Here is a 21,577-nt window from a genome sequence, read left to right on the forward strand (position 1 = left end):
GGTGTCACTGAAACTATATACATGAAATTCTTCAGAAGGATAAGGATATTTAGTGTTTCATAATGTAATGCAGACTTTTGATTCCGGAAAAAAAAAGCTATATTTACAACTTGTAACTAATAGTTGATGTGGTAAAAGGGATTATACAGTAAACGAACATAACCTTAATGTGCACCATATGCATAGTGGTGGGTGACGTACCTTGTTTGGTTGTTGGCAAAGTAACAGTTCAGTTTGAAATCTATATTGTCTAAGACAGAACGTAGTACTGCAGAAGATATAGTAACTTAAAGTCTAGAATAAAATTACTAACTTAAATGTTGTAAAATGTATTTGGTCAATACAATAATCCTCACTTAGGTAGGAAATTATTTTTTTAAGTGTTTGGATCTAAATTTTATTAACACTAGCATCACAGGATAAGCATCACTTTGCTGAGTGCAAGAATGCTGCATGTAATTAGAATTATAGCCTGCTCCACTGAAAAAGTATCCAGTTTAAAACAGTTACTTTTAAAAAGACAGCTAATTTATGTATGCTCTTGAGTTTGGTGTGTCCCATTTTATTTCTAGTTACATTGATATGTGAAGGTGGTAAGCATCTATCTAGTGCAACACACTACTGGTGCACGGGTTTGAAACTAACTTTACAAAAGCAATCAAATAGCTAAAGCACAGACTTTTATATATGCAGTTATGGACCAGTATTATTTTGCAGTGATACTTTTTCCATATTTTAAAAATATTTTAATATAGGACTTCAATATTAAACAAACAAACAAAAAAACCCTGCCAAATTGAACTCAATTCTCATATAAAACCTTTCATCTCTGATAATTTTCTGCCCAAGGTATGAAATACTATGGAAGTTTCAACTAATGGTCAGTCTCAGCATGACTTTCACAGCAGTTCCTCAGTAGGTGCTATTTCTGGCTGAAATAATTGCCTGATGGGTCTTTTCTGTTGAGGTTGTGATGTTTTGTTTTGGTTTTTCTTGAGCTTACTAAGTAATGGAATAGTTACAACTATAAGCCACATGAGAGAAATATGAAGAAAATAGATTTTTTAGCATAAACAAAAAAAGCCCCTTCATAAAGTTGTGTTAGAACATCCTCAAATGAATAAGACAGTGTTTTAAAACTTCAAAGCTGATATTTAAGTAGCAGTTTATGAAGTAGAGATGGTGCAAATATTAAAATATTAGTGTACACTGACCCTGAATATTCACCTGCAGATACTTTTCAGGGGCTTCAAAAAGGTCTGTATTCAGTGGGAGGAGTCCTGCTGAATGACTTCCAGGACTTCCAGCAGATGATTTCCCAGCAAAGGTGAACTCATTCCAGACAGCTTTGCATTGCACATGGTGTAGGAATTAAGAGGCTTGGGGTTATTGACTTTTGCAATCTGAATTGTAATGCCCAATTCATGAAGGCTTGTTAAATCTTTTTCTTTGCTGTGTTTATTTTGGAAACACGGTGAACCTGTTGTCTGGACACAATGTCTCATTTTAGTACTGAATTGCACATTGTGACTCAGAAAGGAGTGCAGTAAGCTCTGTTATATTTGCTGAAATGAATTCTTCAAGATAAATGTGGTTTTTTTTTTCTTCACTGAACAAATGTGACACAACTATGTCACCTTCTGTGGTTTATGTTTTTACATTCTGCTTCAGGATAGGATGCTGTGTTGGTTCAAAGATACTGTCCCTTTTTCAGAAGATGTGTGGCTGAAGTGTCTTTTGCAAAACCAAAACTTGCATCTAGGCATAAGGGTGTACTTTTTGTTTTAAGAAAAGTCTGAACAGATGGGATGTAGTTTGAAGGAATTAGAGGAAATGCTGATGGAGTGTCATGTGAAGAACGGGACAACAATGAAGTTCTTAGATAATATGAAAAGATTACATTGTTACATGAAAATGCATATTTACAAAGGAAAGATTATTCAAACTGAAGTTTTAGGAGTATGGTATCACTTTAGTAAGATCTTGCATCCGTCAAAGAGCTAGACTTTCTGAGCGAGAAATAGGTTTTTAACCAGGTGGCTGTTATTTAAATATTTACTCTATGTGATCTAAAAATAATGTTAATATACAGAGTTTATATAATATTTGACAGTTATCACTTTGATGTAATTAAACTTTGAAACTTGCTATATAATCAACATAGAAGCCTAGCAGCAAATTAGTTTTCTTGATTTACTTACATTTTGCTGAAAGCGTGTTTGTCCAAATGTCATATATTCTAGAAGTAAATTTATACTTCTCAAATTGATTTCAAACCTTTTATTGTGTTCCTCAGTTCTTATCCTATGAAGCAGCTTCAAAATCGTGAAATTTGTAAAATTATTTTTAGACTTTTCTTGCATATATCATTTGTTTTGGTTAATGTATCCTTCTGAGAAAGTACTCAGTCACTTATTTTTGCAAGAAGAGAGAAGTAAAAAGATAGATTAACTGATGCTTCGTTTAATTTGGATTTCATATTGGCACAAAATCACATAATTAATTTGCCATTTTAAAGTTCCCTATCCATATCATCTCACCCAGAAATAATAGGAAGAGTATCTCATATTGCATTGTGAGTTTTTCAGTCAATCTGTAGTTTGTTTTCTTTTTAGGGAGATATTTTTGTTTAAATAGAGTTCTGGTGTTTGGCTCAGCTCTTACAGCTTAGTGCTGAAAATGCAGAAAGCGGTCATTTTAGGAATTTACTGGTGGATTTAAAATGTCATGATCCTGTTTTGTTTAATATCACTGAAAGTAAAAAACAAAAAATAACAGAGAAAGACCCAGCAATACAAACTAATTTCTTGTTAGCCAGTAAAACATATCTTCTTCTGGATATCATTAAACTAGAAGAAAGCTTTGACTTTGCTATAATCCCACTTTTCTTTTTTAAGCATGATTTCCAAACGTCTTAACATTTTTTCACTGAAATACCGTTATAAGCTGACATGGTATCATGTGCTCTTCCTTTATCTTCTGAAGCTTGAATTTTATGATTTAAATGTACTTCAGTCACTTAAGAAAGAGTGATATTTTATCCTATTTTCTGTGGGAAAACAGCTTTGTGGAAGTTATTTATTGGATTGTAGGAGAGTTTTTTTGAAGTAATTTAAATAGTTACTGTAAAGGTAAAGTATTCTGTCCATTACTGGAAAATAACTTTTCGTATGCCTCCTGTGACTTAAATCATTGATTGCATTTGTTGCAGTGTGAATGTGGCATTAAGATTCTTAGAGCTTTCAACTTCAAGTAGCAGTCCAGTAATGGTAGAGACTAAGGATATTATTATATACTGAGCTGAGAAAAGCACATCTGTAAAACTGTTGTGTCTTGGTTATTAGTGCTAGGATTTGAACTACCTTTAGTTTCATTTGACTTGTTCATCTTCCTTAAGGATCTCCATAAAGATTCACTGAGTATTCTTTTGAGGCCTTAGTTAGGGTTTGCATCAGTGGTCGTAAACCTGCTTAGCGGACAAAGACTCTTTCCCCTTTGAAGTCACTTCTCCAGCTTTTCAAAAGGTCTGCAAGCTGGTTCCCCTAAAACAATTCTGAAAAGTTTGAAGTGGTGCCCCTTAAACCAGCAACAAAATAAAATTTTCTCTCTGCATTACTGAAAACCATGACAATCTTCTGAAGCAATAACAGTTTAAAAGCTTTTAAAGAAATCTGTTCTGCTCTATGACCAGCTTTTAAGTTGACCCCATTATTTGGAAAATCAGAGTCTTGGAAAACTCTAAATACTTGACATTTTTATCAAAGGAGTCAGCCTGACTTTTCACAGGACTTCTCTTTTACAGTATTTATTCAAGTCCTAATTTCTTTAAAGATATTATTCGGATTTTTTCCATTACTTTTTTGCATCAAAGTGTTTCCTTAGAATAAATGTAATTTAGTGAACAGTTAATATAATTTATGAAACACTGATCCTGACACCTGTAGATTTTGTACTCTTACTATGTTTAGTCAGGTCCAAATTCTAAAAAGACTGAGAGCATTAGTTATGTAATTTTACTTTACTGTGGACTGTGATAATTATATTATGCTCAGTTTATACTTCCTGTTTTAAGAATCTTATCCTCTACATTTTATGTGTATAGTTACTGACAGTCTAATGTGGGTAAAGCCTTCAGTCATGTAGTTGCTGTAAGCAGTAAGTTTACTATAGGGATTTTGTTTATCTGCACTTCCTAATGTTCGTTCAGACATTGCTTCTTACGTGTCCTCCTAACTCCCACATCTTATATTCATTACCTCCACTACAAAGTTGTACGTTTAAAACTTCTCTGATTTCAAAAGTTTCTTTAGCATGTGTAGTATATAATTAGATTAATTCCTTGCTGATCTATGCAAGTCTGTGTTAAATGCAATTTCTGAAAGCAAAAGGAAGCAAAATAAAGCGATAAGCCAAGAATTCTAGAATTTTGCTAAGATAGGCAGTTCATTTAAAAGAATGATTAAAAAAACAAACAAACAAAAAACCAACAAAAAAACCTGCAAACCAAAGCTAACAGGAACTTTAAATGCACAAAGCTTCCTCCTTTTTAATGGCCTGGGAAAAGCAGGAAGAAAGAATTGGGTGAACAAAATTAAATTGTTACTGGATAATAAGACTGCACTGGTTGCTGTTTTCCCTAAAACTACAAATCTGTGGCTCATCTACACGATGTTGATTTATTAATCTTCTAATGTGCCTGACCCATGTTTAGGCTAGAAAAGCTCAATCTAGCAAACTTTCTCTAAACGGTTTGTGAATGTTCATAAGATCAGCCACCTGAGAAGTGTCTAGAGGTCATTAAGTCTTCTACCCTTATGCTTCTAATTTGTTGGGAGTTTTTCCTTTGCTTCTGAACTGTCTGCCATACTTCCTGGGTTTGAGTGTGTTTTGCCAAACGTTGTAGGAAACAAAAGCAAAATTTATTAAGAGGTGAGGGGCAATTCAGCAAGTCGTTCCAAAGCATTTTTAGATTTAAAATGTTGATCGCATAGATTCATATGTTTGTGTATATATGTGCACACATACATATTTAGTGTATATGTATGTATCTAAGAAGAAACAGATTTATTTACTTTTCAAGATTTTGTATTGTGGATATAAATTATAACAGTAACTGTGGAATAAATCAAATTTTGAAAGGTCAAAATAGTTGATTTGATACTTTGTCATATATTATGATCTTTTCTAAAAAGCCATTTGAATGTGGCAGCCACATGGATACTCAGGGATGTGTTGCAAATGGTCTGAGTAAAAATGTAAAATATGGAGACTAAGCTAAGCTTTTATTTATGCTAGTCCAGCTGTACATTTCTTTTCTCCACAAGTGTCTCACTGTACACGTTCAGGGTCTGAGGAGCTACCTAGTTTTATAAATTTCCATAATTTCTAATAAGACCCAGTACCAGTAGTGCTCATTCTGTTAAGGGTCTACAAGGACAAACTAATGACTCTATGCTGGCTTTATCTTTTGAAGTTACTACCCCAGATGTAATTTGAATGATGCTGCCTTAGAATCAATGGAGTCAGTTGGCCCTGTGATTACTCTGTCTCTTTGCAAAACCACCTTCTGTTTTGAAAAAAATAAGTTTGATTTTACGACTGCTTTACTGCCTGGTTGGTATCTCACATATCATCATTTATTGTGAAGTGAAATTATTCCCTGCTGCTTAAACGCTCATCTAATCCTTTCTGAAACTACACGATAACATTGCCCAAGATACATTCTTTGGAGTTTAAATGCTTCATAAAATGCTGTGTATGAACTAATTATATGGTAATACAAAAATAACATTGGGATTTACATGAAACACTATCACTCTTGAAGAGGGTGATCCAGCTAATGACCTGTGAGTGAAGTTATTGAACTATTTAAATAATGTGTTTTGCTTGCCTTTTCTGTTTCTTCACCTGGAGAATATTTTATTTTTCTTCCTTTAAATGTACCAGTTGTATAATTTGATTTTCTGTATGGTACCCATATATGTTTGATTCTAAAGAGAATCTAAAAAAAAACCCGCAAACCAGTTTTATTTGTTCTTGTTGCAAGGAAATATCTAATAGGAGCAGCGGTAATTAACTTTGGCTTAGGGTTTTCTGATTTTGTAAACTCTTCTGAAGTTCATCCTGAGTATGGTCCAGGCTCCACATGTTACAAGAAACTAGACATCAGGCTGAGGTTTCAACTCTGTTACTAGGTTAAAATAAAATTAGTCAGTGGATGTTCTACTTCATCCTCAGGCACTGTAGGTGTCTCCTTTCAGTTCCTGTCATAGTGACACTTAAGTTTACTTAAGCCTGTTCTAGGAAAATGTAATAATTTATATCTCTTCCTCCCCAATAAATACAAATAAAAAGAGGGGAAAACAGAGGGAGGGGATAATGCAAATTTGTGCGCTCCAACTTTGATTTGATTTGACTACACACCTGACTAATATTAATATGTGTTAGTAAATGTGTAAGCTGAATTCCTATAGTATACTGCTGCTGTACTAAATGGGTATGAATACAGTACCACCATATGCAAACAGTAGCATAGAAGTGATTTGTAAGGAACATGAACTCAAAGCGCAAGACTCCTGAAGACACTTTAGTGATTGAAAGCAGTGATTTTAGAAATAGACTGTAACCAAGGATTGCTTTTATTGTTTTTTCATTGAAGGTGATTTTGCAACTCCTCGAGCCATTTTGACAGGGCATGACTATGAGATCACCTGTGCTACCATTTGTGCTGAACTTGGCCTGGTAATAAGTGGTTCAAAAGGTAAGGTAGCCATTGTCATTTCCTTCTGTTCATGAAGCTATAATCCTAACACGAAAAGGGGTATATTCTCAGGAGGCAGAATTTATTAACTTTATGGTAGCTTTATTGCTAGCCTTTATTTGGTTGCTGTGCAATTGAAACCTCTTTTTAAACATGTTAAGATTGAGAATTATTCAGACATTTACAAGAAGAGGTCACCACATCAGTTTCTCTATTATAGCCTACTGATTACTATTTCTTTCTGTTTGTTTATCCAGTGTGTAATTGCCTATAGCATACAGCTGGATACAGTTCTTGACTCTCTGGATGGTGTAGAATGTTTGTTATAGATAACTTCTCAGAAAAGAAACAAAAATTAGTTTCAGGAGAAAGAAAATGTGCTGTTTTGTTTGTTTGATGAAGGGTAAATGTAAACAACCAACTAAAATTTATAGTCCTTCTGTTCAGGATCTTTGAGCTTAGCTACAAAGCTTGTAATATGCCCCATCTGTGTTCTCAAAGACCTGCTTTTGGTAGGTAAATTGTAAATAATGGCTCCGATTCTGTGGATATTGTTATACTTTTCCTATTTGCTGTTCCAATATATTTTCAAACTGGAATTTTCTTAGCATTAGGATCTTTCTGGTTTAGTGTTTCCAAAGTACCTACTTTGAGACAGTTTTATAAAGCTGGGTGTACTCACCAACTGCACCTCTGTGTGTTTTGGTTTTATCCCTGTGAACACTTCTGGCTTACATGCAAATCAGGTATTTGTCCAAATATATTAAGAAGCAAATATTTAGTGGATCATGTATGGGTTGGAATTTTAATATGAGAATGTATGCTTTTAGAGTACCTATCTGGGTAAATTCATTGCACTTACCTCTGGTGTCTTTGTATTTTAAGTATCTAATTTCAGGATTTGGTACATTTATTTTTGTGCTCTTAAAATTAACAACTACCAGCTTCAAAAGAAAATCCACAAAAGAAAATCTGTTAGATCTCTAACTAGTTTTGATAGGTGCTCTAAAATACCTTAATGCAAGGCTTTTATGGGATAAGATGTTCATCTTACTCTCTGGCACCCTTAAAGTCATAGGCTATCCACTTAAATATGATAAAAATCATTATAATGTATTATAACAGTGACTACGTGAGTGGAAGTCATTAGTTATTATTTGATATATGATGTCTTTAAATAAGCATGTAAATTAATAACTAGAGATTTTATTCTGTCTCATTAGAAGGACCATGTCTCATACATTCTATGAATGGAGATCTGCTGAGGACATTAGAAGGTCCTGAAACATTAGAAGGTCCTAAAAACTGCCTGAAACCAAAACTTATTCAAGCTTCAAGAGAAGGTTACTGTGTCATATATTATGAAAATGGCCTCTTCTGTGTATTCAGTGTGAATGGGAGACTTCAAGCCACTATGGAAACAGATGACAAGATAAAGGTGAGTATACTCAAATGGTGTGCTAAGGTGCGTCAGTTCCAGTATCAGGAAAAGTTATCAATGTTGGAATTGTGTGGAGACTCTGTATCCAGGCCATAGAAATATATGGTACTAGACTATAATAATAGCATTCGGAGAAAAATCGTAGTTAGGGGGACCATGTCTTCCTAATAGTGTAGGTTTTAATTTTAAAGTAACTCTATTCATATAGTGAAGAATACCCTATAGGCATTTCCTTGAACTCAAGAGTACAACTATTACTAGCTGTTGACCAGGAGAAGCTGGGCTAGTTCTTTGTTTTTTGGTGTGAAGGCAGGGGGTTTTGGACATGCTGTTTTGGTTGTTGGCTTTCATTTTTTTGGCATCTCTGTATACATTCCTTCATCTTAGCTTGAGATAGCATCTGTTGTACTGAGCTTTGGGAAGTTTACTGTCATATGTCTATATTTCAACTCTTTAGCCCTTTGGCATTTGCTGAGTAGGCAGCAAGGTTCTATGTCTTTAGATGCAAGAGTCGTGGAACAAATCCAAAACTATGCAGGAGGTATTTTAAGCTTGTGGTTTTATGGAAATTAATTTAAAATACAAATGCAGGTCTTTTGACAGTTCCTGTGAAATAGTACCTATGAAGCAGAGCAGAACCTGCCAGCTATACTGGAGTGAAGCAGAAATGTCAAAAGAATACTTTTCTTGAATTAAAAATATTCCAGTTTTTTTCTTGAATGAGAAAGAAAGGGAAGGGAAAAAAAATGAAAAAGCATTACCAAATCTGCCAGGAAGTTACAGGATGCAGCAGAGACATGGAGCAAGATCACACTGCTTGGTGAGCATTCAAGCTGCCTGAACTATCCGGAGTTATGGTCTCTGTGCCAGTAGTAATGGTCTGAGAGAAACAGAATCACAGAGTGGTTGAGTTTGGAAGGGACCTCTGAAGATCAACTGGTCCTGCTTCCCTGCTCAAGCAGGGTGATTTAGGGCCATGTCCAGACCCTCTCTCCAAGGACAGAGTTTCTACAGCCTCTCTGGAAAACCTTTGCCAGTGCTCACTCATCCTCACAGTATTGTGTTTCCTATAGAAAAACTGTTTATGTGTCTTTTGTTGTTGTAAGCATGTAGCAGTACTATACTTCCAAGGTGACTTTCATAATCTGTTGGAAGAGCCCAGCAACTCATCTGCAATGTTCTCTTGAGTTGAGAACTCTCTAGAGATTTTTCCTTTATTTGGGTTGATGTTTCAGGAAGAAAATGCCTCTTCACTCTCATGTTTGCTGTATGGAATTATTGAAGCACTTTCTGATGTGCATTTTTAAATTTGCACCTGTTCTTTTCTTGACTCTATTCATATTAATTCTCAAGATGGAAGAATGTGTTAATAAATTTGAAAGAATTTTGATCTTCATGATTTCCATTTTATACCTTACATGGAACAGTGAATGCTCCATTGCAACTAAATTGTCCAGTGTAGTTCAATGTATTCTTCTTAAAACCTTCTAAAACTGTTGTGTACTATACTCTGTTAATCGAGCATCCTCATGTTTTCAAAATGTCAGAGAAGTTTGTGGTGGAATATGCAGAAATAACTCTCTCTGTAGATCTCTTTTCCATAGTGGAAGTGCTGTCTGCGTGGGTGAGAGGACATTTGATCTTTGGATGCTCTGTCTGTTTGAGGCATTTGAAATTAAGTAGGAATGTGTATATTTCTGTCCCAAGCCATCTTTTTCAAATTAATGTAGATTCTTTTTTCAATTTTTTAATCTTTTTTCAATTCTATGAAATTGCACTTTTGGCTGTTCTTGTACAAATGCTTTTGAGATTTTCAGCCTACCCTTCATCCCAGTTGTTTCCATAAAGCAAGCATGTATCACAGTATTTTCTCTTTCTACATTAATAATGTTGATAATCTGTCACTTTCAGTTGTGATTATGTTGTCAGTTAGGCCAGCAAATCTGTAAAATATCTAGAAATCCCTTGCTGGCTAAAACAATTTCTGTAGTGTTTCAGTCAGTACCCACAGCTTTAGGAATGTTGCTAGAGGCAATGGAAGTTCCACTCTCTGTGGGCCAGAATTACGTACGTGCAGGGGTTTGGGTTTTATTTTATTTTGTTTTCTTTTCTTTCTCTCCCAGTGGTCCCAGTTGGGCTTTATGCTTAAACAACCTACAGCGTCTTTCCCAGTGCTTCTGCACTATATCATGTTAGAAGGCAAGTGGCAACTGCATGATTAAAGTAGGGGCATTTAAAATGAATAGTACCTACCCGTGGGCTGTGCTGACAAACACTTTTTGTTGATTTTTGCTTGATGAGGATAGAAAAGGGAAGGAAAACGTCTTAAGTGTTGAATCTGTAATGTAACATTCTAGTTTCTATTTTCTTATGTCATAATGGAGCAGTACTTCAGAACATTATTGACAAAACCAGCAGTTTTCAGTAATGATGATTGGAACAACATTCTGCCTTTCTTTCTTATATTCTTGTGCTAGAAAACTGCTAGAAAAATTTCAGATGCTCTGGGGAAATTCAAAGTCTAATCAATGCCTTCCACCTGTTTTTGTTTTAAATACTGTACTGCTCAGTGGAGCTTAGGCATATCACAGTACATCTACCATGTAATGTTTAGAAATCTTAATGAATAACTTAACTCTAAATAGTCTGCTTGTTCTGAGAAGTAAAGTTATTTTACCCTAAACAAAGACTGTGTGCTGTTTCACCCAGAGGAACCAATTTATTTTCCTTTCCTGAGTCTGTTTTGAAATGTGGAAGTGCCCACAAGACTCCTGCTGCTGTAAGCCAGGGCTGTCACTGTGTCAACTCTGCCTTTTTACAAAGCACTGCCTTTCAAAAATCTGAGATGTTAAAAGGGATTTGTGCAAAGTTTTGAGACTTTCCAAGGAAATACAAGTCAGAAATGCAGCTTTTAAAACACTGCTGAAATTGTGCACTTTGGGGATTGAGAGTCTGAAGCTCATGTTGTGAGAACGATTAGTTGCAGAGTTGTTTCAGTTCCATACCTAACAGAATCATAGATAAACTACACTGGGGAAAAGCAGAACAGTACAATTGATTCATGTTGTCTTCTATATGAGTTGGAGTACTTGGGAGTAAACGCATCCTTTAGTTTGTTAAAACTTGAAGGACATATCATGAAACTGAAATGTTGACAGGGTGACTTTTTCCTTCCATTCATTCCTTCAATCATATCATACATAGGCAAGTGGCTGGGAAATTTATTAATAAACAATAAAAATAAATAAATCAACATCTTGTCGTTATGACAAGCCAATGACTTAGCAAAATTGCATAGGTATTAGTAAGGGTTCAAAGCCTATACTTTATTTAATCAAAAGATCACAAAACCCCCTGCATTTTGCAGGTAGTGGAAGAGTTAAAGATTAATGGCTTTAATTTGCCTTTTAATATAGCATTTCTTCAATAAAAGCCTCAAGTATAAAATTCAAGTGAACCATGACCATAAGGTTAATGGATTTTCATCAGCTGAATTTCATAAGTGTAGCGAATAATTATTTGTCACGGTCTTCGTTGCAGTTTGAAAATACCCTTAGGAGACTGCCATTACTATAGAGAAGAAAACCACCCCATATTGATTTTTCTTCTAATGAATAATCTTTTTAATAATTGTGTGTGCTGTGTTAGATCTCATGATCATCTACTCAGTGCATGCAAGTTGTAGGTAATTTGCACAGTCTTAGTTTGCTTTCTACCACTTTCTTACTGAGTTACTATCCTCTCCTAAGAGGGTGTCTTATGAGTATGAGTTTTCAAGTTCCTGGGGCATGTACTTTGAGTGGTGCTTACCATTATTTTTTTAGGCTTGTACAGAAACAAGTTATGGTTGGAACATTTTTTTTTGGGTGTGGGGGAGAGGAAGTTTCAGCTCAGAATACTCAACTCTAACTGTGGTTAGTATTCAATTTTCCATACTTAAATGTGGTTGGAAAAAAAACGCCACATATTCTGCTTTATTGTGTGTAAATTTACATGTATGTGTGGTCATCCTAATTCAAACCACAGCTGGAATAGTTTTATAATAATTTTTTTTGGCATTATAATATTTCATTTACAGTGTATGTATTTACATTGCATTCATTTAAAAGTTATTATGTGAAATAAAATTTTAGAAATGTAATTCATTCTGATTACTTGGGAATTGTTGCTGTAAACATTCAAAATTTATAATATCGAAAGTCTATCTTAATGTAAGTGTTGCACATCATATAATTCTTAAAAGATATATTTGGCATCATAGTAAAAGAGTACAGCAATACAAAAAATAAAGATGGACAATATGTCTGACTTCAATTATTGCAGCTCACAAAGCAGTATCTTACATACACTGTATATTTTGGTTTCTAGGCTTGTCAGCAGTCTGCATAAACACTTCAGTGTTGCATGAACATAACATTCTTGTGTTTTAGTTTTTCTCTTTTTGTGGTGCATGAACTATAAAATGCTGTGTGTTTAAAAAAACAACTTATTTTCCTTAGGAATTTAAAATCACAGTATGTTACAAGCTTTGCATATTGAAAAGCTGTAGAAGCAGAGATTGCAGGAGCCAAAATACTTGCAGGCTTAAGCAGAGTTTCCTAAACTTAAATCTCTGAGCTGGAGTTTTGTTTGTAGACTATCATCTTGAGGCAATTTCCTTGCCTTGCAGTGACAGTGTTTTGGTTCAAGTGAATCAATCTATTTGTAGAATATGCGTTTGGAACAGAAAAGCCATTGCTCTGAATATCCTCTATTCTAACTTTGTTCTATTGAAAAGTTTTGTGACTCCTTGCCTTGGGTCAGGGAGATGAAATTTATCACAAATGAGTCCTGGTGTGAAGGATGTATATTTCTTTGAAAAGGTGCCCAAATTTAGCTGATTCACAGATCTCAGATTAAATGCATTCAATAGATAAAGCTTAGCATCTACATTCTATATCCCAGGGATGCAGAGTTTTCGCCTGTAACCAATCATCACCTAAAATGAGGCACACAAAAATGCCATGGTAAGAAATGCAACGACGTGATCCTGGATGGGGAAAGGGAAGCAGAGGAAAAAGAAGGGCAGAATCAAGGATAAAACTAAGGACAGAATGAAGGAAATGTTTGCAGGAGCAGCAGGTACAGAACAATAGAGATGGGAATGTAGAAACTCATCAGAGACTGGGAGAAGGCCAGGAAAGGCAGAAAGAAGTGAAGGAAAACTAGGAATTGGAAGTAGGAGAAATGGAGGGAAGGATCAGATAGGATCGGGAGTTTTAATACTAGATAATAATGCTTCATAGTAGCAAAGTTCCTCATTTACCTTTTGATAACAGCAAATCATCCAGCAAACAACTAGCAAAGTTGTTCCTCACCCTTCCGTGTGCTCAAATGAAGAGGATAATAGGCTGCTCCTGTGCTGAGTATTGCTTGCAAAAATAAAAGTAGAGAGCAGAGAAGGGAAAAAGCAAAATTCAGGCTGGGGAGCAAGAATCAGAAAGAGAACTGAGAAGAGGTATCTGGAAACAGAAGGAGAGCATAGGAAAAGGTTTGGGTTTACAGGAATTCTTATTGTTAGTAGTCCAAGTGGTAGTTTTAAAGGTCTTGATCTTGCTGGTAGCTTGTGCTGATGTCATTCCACATGAGAGAATTCATTCAACTTTTCGTTTTTTACTGTTTGGAGCTTTATGTTGTGGTGTTTTTTTGGGGTTTTTTGTTTGTTTTTTTTTTCTTTTTTTAAAAAACTCTACAAACCCTTCAGTTTCTCCAGATAGTTGGAGGATAAGGCTATAAAATCAGAACCTGATATCTTAAGGGTTATTGTAGTGGTAATAGCAAAGACCCGTATTGAAAAGAAGTGGAAGATCTTAGTACTGCTTTGAGAAAAGTCAATAATGGAGTATTCCAGGGGTTGCTGCAGGGAACTAGTTTTATTGTGTTTTCTGAGCTGGGGAATGCTGAAAGTCCACAGAGTGAGGAAGGCAATGGTTGAAATTAATTCAGAACTGTTATTCAGGAAACCCCATAATATGAGACTTATGGGATACTCACTGAAACTGGTAGGATCATGTCAAAACAGATAAAACTATTAACTTGTACTGTATTAAACTTCTGCCATTTTTTCCTCCCTTTTATTTTTCTCTTCCCCCCTGCCCCCATCCCCTTCCCCGAGGGCACCCACAGGCTCAAAAGCAGACAAAGAAAATTCCTGACAGCATCTCCATAAATAGATACTAAAGGAATGGACAGTAATATACTTTCTGATATTCCTAATCCGGTGAATGTGGGTGCTGCACAAGTGGAAGGGTGTGTAGCCTGACCAGCTTCAGAGCATCTCCTGCTGCCGCTGTTGGTGATAAAACACTGGGCTAGATGGATCATAGGGTATCAGTTATCACTTATTTTAATAAAATTTCAAATTCAGTTCTCTTAAAACACATTTTGTCTTATTTAAATTAGCAAAATCCTTTTTAAGAAATATTTCTCATGCTTCCATCTTAATAGATGATGGGATCATCAGGCATAGTCATCAGGTAACAGAGAAAAGTTGCTGTTCTTCCAGGTACTCTGTATGTATCATGATTTTTCCAACAGTACCCAGGAAATATCAAAATAGATTGAAGACTTCTGTTTGAAGAAGTCTTCGCTGTGAAAACCAATGATATGCCATCTTTATCCATGATCTGGATTCCAAATAAAGATTTCAAATGCACATCAGCCGTCGGTCTCCATGATGCATGCAAAAGCAGGTTATAAACAATTGGATCTGTAACAGGTGGTTTCAGGGCAGATGGTTAAAGGAAACACAGTCTCTGTTAAGAGGGGTGGATCATTATCTTATTAATCCAGAGCAGGTCTAAATTAATCCTAGTAATTTGTGTTACATTTCTGTTCCTTCCAGCATTCAGCTTTTTGTAAGAGAGAAAAGGAGGACAGCTTCTGCTAGGCTAGTATTAAAGGCAATTAGGAGAGCGTCAGGTACTATATTTTAATGCCAGTGCTGCGGGATCTCATAAATCTAGCTAATTAGAAGAGTAAATTTGTTTAGCTGGCCTCATATTAGATCCTTGGAATATGGAATATATCACAGGTGCGGTAAAACTTAACTAGTGACATCTAATGTATTAAAGAGATTTGTGCATAATAATGTTAATTCTGTTGCTGAATAGAATCACATGACAATAATGTTGCTTCCCAAATACTTGTATTGTTGTCAAATCTCCCTAGACTTTCAGCTGTCAATATGAAACTTTTTATGAAAGTAAAAGAGAGAGGGAATAAGGCAACACATGCTTATCTGACAAATATCCATCTGTGTTCCTCTTAGGCAATTCAACTGAGTCGAGATGGACAGTATCTGCTTACAGGTGGAGACAATGGAGTTGTCATGGTATGGCAGATGTGGGACCTCAAACGGCTTTTTGCTTACCCAGGGTGTGATGCTGGAATCCGATCCATGGCCCTGTCGTATGACCAAAGGTTAGAGAGATGTCTTGCCTTCACAAGAATTTCAGACAGTATATACTTACAGTTAAATTACATTTTTTTCTTCTGATTTTGGTTTTCCAAGGATCACAGATCCTGGTGATTATATTGAAAATTCTGTGCTTGCCTAACTTTCTTTCTAAAGTATTATATTTAGGGCAGATAATCTCTTTCAGGGTTTCAGCTCTTGCAGTAATGACAAGAGATTCAAGAAATCTTAGTTTGGTGGACTTTCAAGATGATAGGTTAAATTCTTGGTCTGTGCCAATGTACAGTGTGGGACCCATGGAGGTGTAAGGTTACATATGTGATTTTCGTGATTTTTCTGTCACTTATGATACAAATCATTTTCCTAATTTGAGAACTTTACATTAAAAATAGAACAGTTAGAATAGTTGCACAATAAGACTCCCTCCACACATCGATATTTTACTACAGCGAATATTAATTTTAATTTCTAGAAAAAGTTATGTTATTGACATAAAGCATGTCAATATCCATGAAGATTCCTTCTACTGAAGGCAATCAGTTCCTATTTTTACTGCATTTTTATGTTACACTTCCCAGTGCAGCTATACATAAAAGTCCTTTTGTGTTATATCACAAAGGTATTGTTTGTTTATAAGATGGATGTTTACCATTTCATTTCTACACTTTTAGCTTCTTGCCTAGAATTTTGTTTGCTGTGGTATATTTGTTTAATGGAGATACTGTGTGCTTTTCAAATAGATTTGGCTCCAAAATCCCCTAGGAATGTCTATATTTTGTGGTAAAGCATATAGCAGAGACTCTTAACCTTCCACTTCCCAAAGTGCATGCTGAATGTTGTAATATTTTTACCTTGACTGTATTTCTAAAACTGACATAAATTGAACTTAAAAAAATCCAAGCCTGCAAAATCCATGGGCTTCCATCACAGATTCAGCTTCTTGTTAAGCATAGCTAGAGGTTATAGGCATTTGCAAGAAACAGTTTTAAATTAAAAAGCCCCCATTGTTAAAAGTATTTCAGAAGCTGGAGTTACAGCTGCTGAATTTTACACCTCTGAAATGTATAACTTTTTTCATTTAGAGAATTTTTAAACTGTAATTAATGTACATAACAAATTATGTAATTAATGTAATGTTACATTAGTATCATAATGTAATAATTTTTGCATGTCAGTTAACTGAGATCTAATATGGACATCTATAAATTTATCCATGTGCTCAAGTTAGGAACCTGTTCACTTTGGGTTTAAAGATACAGAAAGTCAGAAGAGATTTCTCAGAGTATTTTAGTGAGTAATTGCTCAGTAATTACAGACAATTACTCACAGTAATTTATTTGGTGTGCATGAATGTATATATTTGAATGACAGTGTGTAAAAAGATGTTTTAACCTAATACAAAACCAATCTAAATGGTGCTCTTGAAATAGTGGGATACTATCAAAATGCACTGTTTTGATCTCATATTGAATCTTTGTTTTGAAGAAAAATTACTGCTTCTTATTCTGAATACTTTTATTTTAAATTCTGAGACTTTTTTTCCTAAAATGCCAGAGTTTCATATGTCCTCATACTTTGGTTGTTCATAAAACTTTGAGCCTGTAGAAACGAGATGATATAGAAACTCTTGTAATTGTGTTCTATGTCAGAGTCATGGCTTTTCAAACAGATCTAAATGGTCTCGAGTAGTAGCCTAAGGGTGAGGAATTTAGAAAGAAAGATTGCAATGAGAAAGCACAGTGACCACTTTCAGAAACTTCCAAAACAATCAAAGCCTTCAGATTGCTTTCAAACCGTTTCCATCTGAAGTCCTGTGTCCACATCCAGTTCCTTCCATGTACATCATGTGCTTAAGTGAGGGAGGTGAAACTGAATCAAACGCTTCTCCTGGCCTTGCTTCACTTTGCTGCTGCATCAGGGCTTCATCCAGCTCTGGTGCCCCCCCAATATCCAATGAAGCAAGCCAAGAAATAATCCCATGAAATCAAAGCCCTGAAGTGGCTTTTCAGGACAGTGATGCTGGTAACCAGTCCTTTATGGTTAGCCTGAAGCTATTCTCAACTGTAACTTCAGGCTAACCAGACAAACTGTTGTATGGTGGTTTGTATGCTTTGTGATCCATAAATCTGTCAGGGGGTGGTGCAAAATGGCAAGTTTACTCAAATCCAGCTTGCTGGAGTCCTTGAAAGCCTAAGATGGGAACCCTTAAAGCCTGTTTTTTCTGGTATGTGGAACACTTCCAGCTCCAGCTGTCTTCTGTGGTAGTTGATCGTTGGAAGTTGCGTTCTCATGCCTGTATTGATGTAATTCTCCACTGTGTTGACTTGCATTTATGAACATGAGGTGGTTCACTAACAAATCTTGTGTTTTCCTTAGGTGTATAATGGCTGGCATGGCATCTGGGAGCATAGTGGTTTTCTACAATGATTTCAATCGTTGGCACCATGAGTATCAAACCAGATACTGATCTTCGCAGAGACCAAGATTAGCACTGATTTGGGCAGCTGTTGTCAGAAGGAAACTGAACACAGCGCACCTCCCTTGGTGTCTTGCCACAACAATGCTCCCTATAAATAGCTATCTTACATCTGAATGTAACTTAAATTTGCTGGAAGAAGCAACCTATTTTTTAAAGTTAATTGCTATTTTTGTAGACCTTGCTTGACTTTTTTGGGGGAAGGGCAAAGAAGCAGAAATAAGGCTGCTGGGTTCTGTAGTTAAAAATCTATATTTTTAGTCATAACGAGAAGTCTATTTTGATCCCTGTATGTAAAAGAAACCTAAACTAAAAATGGTTAAAACTCACATTCTAGCTATATTATAAAGAAATGGATTTTCCTTCTGAAGCTTTATCTTTTACCTTGAGGAATATATGATTTTACCATAATGGAAATGAATTACAATGTTTGGGGAATTTTAAACTGTGCTACCTGTACCACACTTTGTCTCATACTTTTCCAAATGAATGTACTACATCAGCACTGAATTTTCTGGGAATTGATGGTAATACTTAAATTATTGTTAATGTAATTTTACACTTTGCAAATCATTTCCACCAACGTTACTATTCAAGCATGTTTCTAGGCCTAGACAATTAGTTCTTTTTTAGTTTGTTGTATGTTTTGTGCAGTTTAAGAGAGAGAAATCAGGAATGGAGTTTGTGTTACATCAAGTGTGAATCCTTCTAGTTTTGACCTGGCATATCCTTCAAAGCACACCAAAATGTGATTGTTCCTCCAAATCAGAAAAGCTGTTCTGAAAACTTTAAACTCAAATTAGAAACCCATAGAGACAAGTATTGCTTAATAGGTGCAAGCACCAAAGCACACTTCTGCTGGTTAACTGTGAAAGCACTAAAAAGGCAGGTGTTTGCTGGTGCACAGCTTCTGTACAGCAGCAGAAGCACTAGACTTGCAGGTGGCTTTATTTTTTTCCCAGAAATAGCCCCTGCAATACTGTAGCATATGCCATGTTGCTTTTCTTCATATAGTAACAATATCTTTTGTATTTTGCTATCAACAAATCCAGTCAGATCCTGCCCAATCATATTGAATTACCTCTTTCTTTTAGGAAATGAAAGATAATTTATATTAAGGAACAGTAAGTTATTTTGGTGTTGCACAAATCTACTTTTCTACAAGATTGCTGTGCAGAAGTCTGTGAAAATATTTGTGAGAAGAACTGTTATTGTTTTGTACGTCTGTATTGCATAAAAATCTTCTTAGTATATTGTGATCTATATGAGTTAAAATTTACATTCCATATCCCTGTTGATACATACATTTATCTAGCTGCCTACTAGAGCAGTTCCTGGGTTTTTTTTCCAAGCATTTAACTATTATCTATCTCTTTCAGTAAAGATTTGGAATGACAAATTCATTTTGAGTGATGAAATTAAATAAAATTACGTTTGTAATTGAGAGTTTCAGTGGAGTACTGGGTTCTTGTGATTCAATGTATATTCACAATAGAGGAAGTAAGTGCTGTGGCTCACGCAGAGTACTCTTGATATTTATGCAGTGGTGACAAAGTAAGTTTTCTGTGTTTTCTACATTTTTATACTGATGTGGTTACGGTGATACTGTAGAGTTAATTTTTTATGATGTTTTATGTAGCACAAGTATGATTTGATTAAGTAAGTGAGGCTATATAGTTGTCATGGCTGTGGTGAGTGTATAAAGCAGTAACATTTGTTATGCAAAAGTTGTACTTCATGTAAGTTCAACAACATTCATAGCCTTGTCAGATGATTTTGAGATGTAATTGGTATGCTCTTGAAGTGCAATCTGCATTTATCTCAAGCCAGGTGGTTTTCTTAGGCTGGAAAAATACACCAAATAGCAAAGGTGTATTTTGTCAAATGGGAGCTCTAATAGTCTTCTATTTATTATCTCCTGCTGCCTTAGGAACATTTATTATTGATCAGGTAATAGCTTCTGATCTTACAGCCAAAATGCTTCTTGGAGACTTGATTTGGTAGATTGCTTGGTTTAGAAAGTGCCCTACTGATCATGAGATGCTTTCCCAGACTGAAAATAAGACTGTACCTGTGTGTGCCATCCTGAGTTGCATCCAGTCAGTGTATGCTGATGGGCAGCTGTGATATGGTATCAAGTAGTCCCTGGGGAAAGAGCAGTAGCAGTGCAGCATGGTGTTTTGCACAGTATGAGTGCTGCAGGACTTCTGTGGAAAAGAATATCTTCACCTTCTGCTCCATGAACAAGCCTGTATAGACACCCTCACTCTGGACTGCTTTGCTGGTGGCTTTGGTGAGTAGGACATACCCCTCCATCCATGGGTCCACAGACACATCTGGGGTACTGCCCTGGGAGGCCAATGCTTGCACTTGCAATCTCATCTTTGGCTGAACTTGTCATGCTGTTTGTGATGATGTGGCAAAACGGTTAAAAGTCCAGCTGCTGAGGTTTTTGTTACTCTATTGAGGGCAGCACCTGTGTCAAATGGATTGCCTGAAACCTCTTTAATCAACAGGTGCCTGGCATTAACATGCAGCTGGGCCTCAGCTAGTTGTCAACTGCTGAATATTCCAGAAAAGAGGTAGCCACATCCTCTACTGTCAAAATTCAGAAGGAGCATTTGTGAGCAGCCTATTTTTACATGACAGTCCAGGCTCTCTTCTGTTCTGGTAAGTTCAAATGGATATGGTATTAGCTGTAGTTTATGGCAGGTGCTCTGGAAAGCAGCACTTGCTGCTGCTGAGAGAAATGCTGGTCAGTAGCAGTGCTGCATGTTTGGTTTCTGGGGAGATACTTAATGCAAGTAGCTTGAATTTTTTTCTAGTTTGTGAAAATTGCTGATCTAAATGCTGTAAGATGTGGCATCATAAATCATAAAACATCATCATAAAACTCCAACTTTGACAATTACTGCAGTTAATTTTGTAAGTTCAAGAATGGGGAGAATCATCTTTAAGGCTATATTTTGATGGGAATCTCAGTAAACTTAGTGTTATGCTGATTAACAGCAGGGGAGGATTCAGTTCTAGGATTTCAAATCTAGAACTGCAGGAATTGGCTCCGGGATATATGAACAACTGCTCATGTTCAAAGGAGCTAAAAGGACTGGGGATTTTTGAAAAGACTTTTTTAGATCATTATTTTTTTAAATGTAGGCATATTATCATTGTGCTGCCACTGTTGAGTGTTTGAAAAACTGGCATTTAATCAATATCTATCAAAATGGTACATGAATTTCAGCTACTTTTATGAAACAAGAAAGTGACAGTCCTATTTGACAAATGTATAGAACCTGTTTACAGGTTCTATGGTACTTTCTTTCCCTTTATAGCAAACAGCCTAGCCCTGTTTGTTTTACAGTTTCATTTCTCATTTTGCCTCCTTCTAGCAATTGATCCTTCTACAAAGAGAGAAGGATTAAATGAAAGTGCAGTAGATAACAA

General features: G+C 35.8%; 1 protein-coding gene across 3 annotated transcripts in view; it reads left to right on the plus strand.

Moving 5' to 3' along the window:
* The window catches only part of LRBA (LPS responsive beige-like anchor protein), a 395,364-nt gene extending 375,791 nt beyond the window's left edge, over positions 1–19,573 (plus strand). For all 3 annotated transcript variants that reach the window (XM_031046772.2, XM_031046774.2, XM_031046773.2), the window contains 4 exons: positions 6,659–6,760; positions 7,984–8,198; positions 15,511–15,662; positions 18,034–19,573. In XM_031046772.2, coding sequence (XP_030902632.2) covers positions 6,659–6,760; positions 7,984–8,198; positions 15,511–15,662; positions 18,034–18,124 — 560 coding nt within the window. In that variant the 3' untranslated portion in view covers positions 18,125–19,573. The remainder of the gene's footprint in view (positions 1–6,658; positions 6,761–7,983; positions 8,199–15,510; positions 15,663–18,033) is intronic.
* Positions 19,574–21,577: the final 2,004 nt, after the last annotated feature.

This window comes from Melopsittacus undulatus, chromosome 7, assembly GCF_012275295.1.
Source record: "Melopsittacus undulatus isolate bMelUnd1 chromosome 7, bMelUnd1.mat.Z, whole genome shotgun sequence".
Classification (NCBI taxonomy): domain Eukaryota; kingdom Metazoa; phylum Chordata; class Aves; order Psittaciformes; family Psittaculidae; genus Melopsittacus; species Melopsittacus undulatus.